The 7,573-nt window shown below is 47.2% G+C and overlaps 1 protein-coding gene across 3 annotated transcripts; it reads right to left on the bottom strand.

Moving 5' to 3' along the window:
* Positions 1 to 1,517: 1,517 nt before the first annotated feature.
* Positions 1,518 to 7,354, bottom strand: TMEM106C (transmembrane protein 106C). Of its 3 annotated transcripts, none has more exons than XM_036251848.1 (8): positions 7,297 to 7,354; positions 6,512 to 6,723; positions 5,340 to 5,403; positions 4,706 to 4,865; positions 4,474 to 4,614; positions 4,013 to 4,062; positions 3,123 to 3,176; positions 1,518 to 2,256 (listed from the first exon to the last, which is right to left on the bottom strand). In XM_036251848.1, the coding sequence occupies exons 2-8, from the start codon at positions 6,693 to 6,695 to the stop codon at positions 2,160 to 2,162; spliced, it is 750 nt and encodes a 249-aa protein (XP_036107741.1). In that variant the 5' UTR covers positions 6,696 to 6,723; positions 7,297 to 7,354; the 3' UTR covers positions 1,518 to 2,159. The 3 variants fall into 3 exon arrangements, with proteins under 3 accessions (XP_036107741.1, XP_036107740.1, XP_036107742.1); XM_036251847.1 differs by lacking the exon at positions 7,297 to 7,354 and adding an exon at positions 7,079 to 7,231; XM_036251849.1 differs by lacking the exon at positions 7,297 to 7,354 and adding an exon at positions 6,898 to 6,977.
* Between the last annotated feature and the right edge of the window lie 219 nt (positions 7,355 to 7,573).

Here is a 7,573-nt window from a genome sequence, read left to right as displayed (position 1 = left end):
GGTAACTGGAGTTGAGGAAGAGATTGAGCCTGGTGAGTATAATAAAGGTTTGCAATAATGTTTTAAACTTCTAGCTATGACTCTGGACAAACCACACCGGAAAATGCAATCCTTTGTATACAGCATGTTATCAATAAATACTTTTTTTGGAATGAATTAACGAACAAATGGAGATTTCAACCAGGTGACACAGTGTAAGTAGTTTGAGAGCAAGAAAGGGGTCGCAGGAAAGGCCGAGCCAGGAGCTACAGAGAAAAAGAGATCTCTGATGAAGCCTCATTTCCAAGAAACACTCTCTTTCCAAGTTTCAGTCCACTGGAAATGCAATGGCGATGGCAATGACACCTGCGCCAGCCACTTCCCCTTTCTACTTTGGTGTCACTGAGAGTAAATTGTGTGCATTTGTTCAAGAACTGACAGATAGATGACACAGGTATGTAGAGTGTCCCAAAGTGCAGCTTGGGATGCTAAGAATATAAATAGGTGTGAGAATTCATGGCATTATGAGGTCTGACTTACTGCTCTGTTTAAAACAAGAGCTTTCGTTTGAATATCACAGCTGGATTTAAAGGTAATACGGAGAAGCAAGAAAAGCTACTGGGGCACAGTCACAAAAATTATTAAAACTTAAGTACCAATTTGAGTAGCTTTCCAAAATTATCTGAAAAATATGCTAGAGACCATGTGGCAAATGGGAAAACAAAAGAGGAAATGAAGCAATGTGAAGGTCTTCGTGTAGGGGCAATGTTCTCAGAAATGGTGTACATTTGCTTCCGCACAGGCCGTGTTCCATCCTTGACTCACAGAACAGTCATCACTATTGTATCCTACAGGCCATTCAAGGATCCAGTGTAACACTGAAACTCAGCTTTCAGCCACCAGCTTTGGGCTTACTCAACCACATCAACGTCAGCAAAACAGTCACAAAATTTAGCCGTAGTTAAATGAGGATTTAGTGCCAAAATCATTAAGAAAATATTGAAGATCCAGTTATGGGAATGAGGACTAATGCTGACCCCCTGCCACCACCTGTTGTTAGGGTTTCCCAAGGCCACCTCAGCAGGGTTCTGAAACCTGACTACTCAAGCTTCCCAACCAGACTGTCTGCCATCATGGGGTTGGAGCCCACTCTTCGGTGGCTGAGAGCTTGGACACGGTTCCAGAAACTTCCAAATTCAAACCAGGCCTTCTTAATCAGAACTACAGGCTGTCGGTGGGGGGAAGTCATTCCTCCCACCAAGCAGCTTCTCGCTCCTCTGGCATCTCTGCTCTACCTCTTCCAGCCTCCAGAGGGCATTCAGTGCTCTGCTCTGGGAGAGCAACAGGGCAGCCTGTCACCACCAGAGGCAAACGGAGAAAAGTGAGGCTGTTCTCTGTGAGAGCAGCCTCCAGGGACTGTACAGTCGGAGTTCCTTCTCTTCCCTTCCCATCCTGTGCTGACCTACTTAGCAAGCAACTAGTCTTCAGTGCCCCAGACGTATCTACTAAGACATCCAGGCAAGCAGAGCAGACACAGATGAATCAAAAGCAGGGTTTATTTTTTCTACCAAATCCCCAATCCATGTTCCAGCCCATGGATGAAGGGTAATCAAGCCCCACATAGACTCTTGGTAAAAACAATATAACTTTCCACAAGAAAAAAAAGTTTTGATTTTTTTTTACAGTTCCTAGGCATTTGGGAGCAGATGAAAAAACGTCACATATTGAGTGCTGTCTGTGCTTTCTTCTGTGTATTCAATTGTCCCCTCCTGTTGCCTCTCCTGTGCAGATGAAGTCCTGACGACAGCTGTGCAGCTGCACTAACAGTCCTATCTCTGTGTCACTCGATGGGTTTATGGCCTAGCACACGGTACGCTTTCAGTTAATAATGCTCCAAGAACAGCTGAAAAGATCTGAATTAAATTCTTCAAACCTTGAGTGCCTACTATTGCTGGGCATAGCCTGGGTCCTGGGCAGTGATTCTGCTGGTTCAGAGAAACAAAAATGGTGCTACAGAGGCAAGTTTTTCTCCCAAGTGGCAGGAGGGTATTTGCTGGGGATCAAGAGAACCAGTTTCTCCTCTACTTCTACCACCTGGGGTAGGCACACAACACTGGTCCTGGGAACAGAAGCTGCATCTCTTCTGACAGGTGCTGCCATGGAAGAACCAAAAGCAGTTTCTAAACAGCTGAGGAATTTGTTCCACAGTCCACATAGTGATGTGTCTCCAAGGAGCTCTGGGTCATGTGGCCAATGTATGAAATCTTCACTGAAGTTCTAGGAAAAAGACACCAAAAAGAAGTGATTCTGTTTTTGAGATAAAATATGAAAACTTGCCCAAATAATTTCTTCAAATTTGGGCAACAATATCCATGTGTCCTATACACATATCTTCATGGTTATGCAACCAGGAACCCAGAGTCTTCCCACATCCGCGGAGATGCTGTGCCAGGAAGTGACTTTCTACAAAAGCAGTTCTCAACTGGGGACAATTTTCCCGCACAGCAGACTGGCAATGTCTGCAGACATTCTGGGCTGATACAACTGGGGGAGGTGGTAAGTGTTACCGGCATTTGGTGGGTAGAGGCCAGGGACACTGTTAGATAGCCTACTACGCACAGGGCAGCACCCACAGCAAATAACTGTCTTGGCCAAAATGTCACTAGTGCTGAGGCTGGGAAACCTTGCTCTACACCCTCGTATTTCAGTGTCTGCAACAGACCCTCATCACCTGCAAATTTAACGGTCATGGTTCCAGGAGCACCCCTAAGGTCTATGACCTGTGGCAGGTAATTTGTGTGGCTAGAGTCAGTCTGGCCAAACACTCAGCACTTATACCTTGAGGAAATTTTTTGTTCTTGACTAGTCTCATTAGGGTTCTAAAGGGATCACAGAAGTGGACCTTGTTTCATGGAAAACATTATGTATCTATTCATTGTGAGTCTGGTGATTTGCAAAGGGGGTTTGGACATGGCACGCAGAGGACACCCAGAGTTTACTATGTCTGTGCCTGATGGTGTCAGGTGTGCCCCTCTGGTCAGGTGCCCCTGCCATGTGGGTCACATGGGATCTCCCAAAAAGGACAAGCCTGATGGTCCAGGCTCAAACACAAAGGCCACGGGACAGGAAGGAGAGCAACGTACCTCATGAAGATCACTATGTTGTGCACCTGGATATCGGGTAATGTGCAGAAGAAACTACCAAACAGCAAATATGAAAAGAGTCAGTTTAGTTTAAAAAAACAAAAGCAAAAGAGAATCAGCAGAAGAGTACAGAGTTCACTATCAGACTGTGGAGCAGTCAGCCCTGCGTGTGGCACCTCCCCCACGCGGCACCTCCCCCACACAGCCTCTCCTGACCTCAGCTGCCACGGCTCACTAGTTCCCAATCCCCACAGCGCCTTTCATCCTCCCACGCCATGATACTTCTTGTTTTTCAAACTCATCATATAAATGCTGGAGCTTGCAAATGTTTCTGGGGGCTTAATGCTCTCTTTTAGATATTCTAGCAATTCAGTCGCATATCCCCGCCCCCCCCCCCCCCCCCCAAAATCATCCTCCGGGACCTGGAGCGTATTATGCTAAGTGAAATAAGCCAGAGAGACAAGTATCACATGATCTCACTTATTTGTAGAATACAATGAACAAAATAAGCTGACAAACAAAATAGATCCAGAGACATGAAAGAAGGGGACTGACAAACCTCAGAGGGAAGGGGGGTGAGGTGGGGCGGAAAGAGTTAAACCAAAGAACTGATATGCATCTATGCATAACCAATGGACACAGTTGAGGGGTGTGGTGAAGGTGGGTGAGGGTTGGTGGGTGAGGTGAGCATGGAGGAGGGACATCTGTAATACAATAAAGGTGAAAAAAACCCCAACAAAACTCCTCCAAATAAATCTCAAGGCAGCCAAAGCTGGGGAACATATAAGCCAAAAACTAGGACTTAAGGCAGGACTAGCCCCAATCAAATGAGCACAACTCTAAATTCCTTTCATCCAGTGGTGAGCACAGAGAGAGAACAGTGTCCTTACTACACATAGGAAAATGGTCCTCCCATCTCCGCCTGCACCGTGAAATTCACCTGAAAAGAAAAACCAGCGTCAGTCTGTGGCCAAGCAGGACTGACACAGAATGGTATTATCATTAGCATCCAAAGACCTGCGAGCACCCTTCTATCACATACAGAATGTTAGACTGAGATTCTAACATTCTTCCGACCTCTTCCCTTTTGAGAGGCCGGTGGACCTCAGACGATCATTCTGCCACTTGTTGATTTGTACCAAATTGCTTTCTTTTACCTATTCTTTTGTTCCCCATAATACTTAAATGTTGGCTGATTTTTCCCCCTAATTTGTCATAGTTACAGAGCCTTCCGGGTCTTTCTCATCAACCAGTTCTTACAAGTGGAAATGAGAGGAAAGGGAAAGTACAGAAGCTATGGCATTCCCACAGCCCCCCTATTCTCTGGGGCAAGGATCCTAAGACAGCGTACCCGTTGTTCACTCCGAGGTGGAATGAGGGAGATGTTCGTTGTCACATATGACCCAACCACTGTGTTCATGTACTGAACTTGGCTGGACAGGCTGGTCACTGCCACAGAGTAGAAGTTGGAGTTCCTGATTTTCAGGGTGGCCTGCATCAGGGCAAGTGAGGAAACAAGTGTAAGTTTCCTGGGGCCAAGACTTGCGGGTGCACAACCCAGGAAGAGAGTCCCTGAGTCTTACCTTGATGGCGAGGATTACAAGGGAGTCCTGCTTATTAAATGTGACTTTCATCACTCTGATCCCATCATCATCCACAAGGACTGAATGTGGAAATAGGAAGAAAACCACCAAACCGAATGCCAGGAGACAAAGCAGGACAGACAGGAGGACATACTGCTTACTGCAAAGATAAAGCACATGACCAACTCAGGTAGTCAGACATCAAGGTCCAATTGGTTAAGGTTAAACGCACACCCAGGACTGATGGGGGAGGAAGAGGAAAGTACAAAGGGCTAGGGAACACAAACCAGGCAAGAATACGTGGAGTGGCAGAAGCCTTTGCTATTTGCAATCTGGGAAGGGAAGCTGAAGAGAGGAGCTGCGCAGACAAAAACATTTTTTCACCTCCTAGGACACCCCTCTTCTCCAATTCTTTCGAATTCCTTCACTTGGCCCTCAAAAGGTTTCTAGCTTCAAGTTTCCTCCCTCTGACGGTGCTGGGGTCAGAGATATCTTTCTTGAAGAAATAGTATTAAAGAAAATGGAGGACTATCCAAGAACAGATAAAAGTTTTCAGAGTTAACTGGCATTCATATGTATAAAATGGGGCCACAGATAGAAGTAGGTATTAACAGGAGAGAGGCAGGTAACTCACGTTCTCTGAGGGCGTAATCTCTGATCACTGTGTGGGATCAAAGCCACCAACTCATTTACTTGCTCTGTAAAAGAACCAAACATTATTTTGGTAAAATAAATCCTAAGTGTTGGCAGTCCTTTCCTTCACATCACACATTAGCCTGCCACAACATACTCTTGTTTGGGATTAGACATTTCTAAGATATTAGTTTCACGTTCTGGGTCTAATAAACAAGAAATAAGCAAATCTCTACAGAGTGCCACAAATTACAAAATATCTATCAGTGCTGCCAGGGCAGTGACGTGGAAATTGAGAAATCGAGGATCTTGTTCTGGCTTTCATGCATGGCCTTGGGGAAGGTATTACCTCTCTAGGCCACCATCTCCTCACCTCCAATATGAACGCTCTAAACCTTTGTGACTCTCTAAACTGTGGTGACTTTCTGAGAATCGCTTTGTGATATATAATTCTGCACCTAATCTAGGCTCCACTTCTGAGCATTTTTCTCTCCCCCCTTGACAGACATATTTTTCAGATCCTAGGTTGTTAATGATTCACCATCTGTTTCCTCGGACAGAAGCTTCTAAGGTGGTCCCCACCTCCCACCAAGCAAAGCTGTGCCAGGTCTTGTAAGTGACAGCAATAAAGAAATATGCCTGTCAATAAATCCCATGATGCACAGCAAACTGTTAAAGAGACAACCACGTGCCCAAAATGGAGCCCCACAAGCCCTACCCCCAAGAACAATCCCCTTTGCCTGAAACAATCCTCTTTTCTTTTGCTAAGACAGTTTCTGCCTATAAAAGCCTTCCACACTGTAAAGCTTCTTTGGGCTCCTCTGTACTTGCTAAATGGGATGCTGCTCAATTTATGAATTGCTCACTACAATTAGATCTTCAAATTTACTCGACTGAATTTTTGTTCTTTAACAAAACCAAATGTTCCAAACCAAGGAAACAAAGAACAAAAGAGAGGAATTGAAGATAAGAAAGGCTCTCAAATATAAAGAAACCAAAAGAAGGTTTCCCAAATTTATCAAGTCAGCTGAGTGGGCTCCTGTTCAGGGCACCATCTGCAACTATGACACACGTGCCTAGGATAAATGCTCTGTCTAGGAGACAGAAGAAGCCCGTTGGGTACCTTGGGATTCTCGTTGGGGAATCACCCTCTCCAGGATCAGAGATTCTCACCTGTTGGAATGTAGCCTGTCCCTTGGCACGTGAGACAGGTGATACTGTCCCGCCCGGTGAACTCCACATATGGGAACTGGGCAATGGCTTCTTCCTGTTCCCGTTCATCCAGCATATCCTCTCTGTCATCTTTCTTTCGCTTGTAGGAAGGAGGGCGAGCAGAGGTGGAATGCTGAGACCCCATGGCCAGGATGTGCCACCTCTGTCATGTCCTAGAATGTAGAGTCAAGGTAGTGTATGTTAACGGCCACACTGCACAAGGAGAGAAGAAACTGTATCAGTGAGAAAAGGAAAACACAAAGATGACCAAATTGCTGTCCTAAGTGTGATCCCAACCAATTTCTACTAGGCCTTCATTTTGTAGCAGTGCTCCCCCTCCCCCCTACCTTCTACGTACGGCCTGAGAGTAGAGCCACCTCTGCCAACCTGTCCAGCTCCTCATCATCCCGGCACTCGGGGCACCCCAGCTCCCACCTGGTCCAGCTTTGGCCCTTCCCTTCTACTACTGCAAATTCTGAACCCTCGTCAAGAAAACCTCCCTGAACAAACACCCAATTAATAACAAACCTTAGAGATCCTCCCACTAGCCTCTCAGCCCTGGAGGCTGGCTCAGGTCACGCCCCCTGGCAAAAAGCGGCGCTTGGAGCCCACCAGACTTGCCCAGGGGGGAGCGAAGGCCGGAGTCCCGGGACCTGCCAGGCGCAAACCGCCAGCAACCCCTTCCTGGGCCGCACTCTACCCCGCCCCGCTCCGCCCCCGCCACCTGCCAGCATTAGCAGGTTTACCTGCCTCTTACGTCCCCGGAGCTGTCCACACTCGGTGCGCACGCGCCGAATGGTAAACTGGCCGGGACGCCGGCGTGCGCGCGTGCGCTCTTCGCGGCCCAGCAGTCGGCGCCGCTAGAGGGCCGCAGAGTGCAGGGGAGAGCAGCGCCCCCCGCCGCCTGGAGGAGGTAAACGCTCAGAGAGAGCACGATGCTTTCGGTTCTCTAGACCCGTTGGGAAAGGCTCCAGTCAAGTTTCCGGAGCTGAATGTCTCTCCGCCTGCCCTAGGAGGAGTGAG

Source organism: Molossus molossus, unplaced genomic scaffold (assembly GCF_014108415.1).
Source record: "Molossus molossus isolate mMolMol1 unplaced genomic scaffold, mMolMol1.p scaffold_m16_p_10, whole genome shotgun sequence".
In the NCBI taxonomy this organism is placed as follows: Eukaryota; Metazoa; Chordata; class Mammalia; order Chiroptera; family Molossidae; genus Molossus; species Molossus molossus.
Note: the sequence above shows the minus strand (reverse complement) of the source record. Positions and strands in the feature narration are given on the sequence as shown.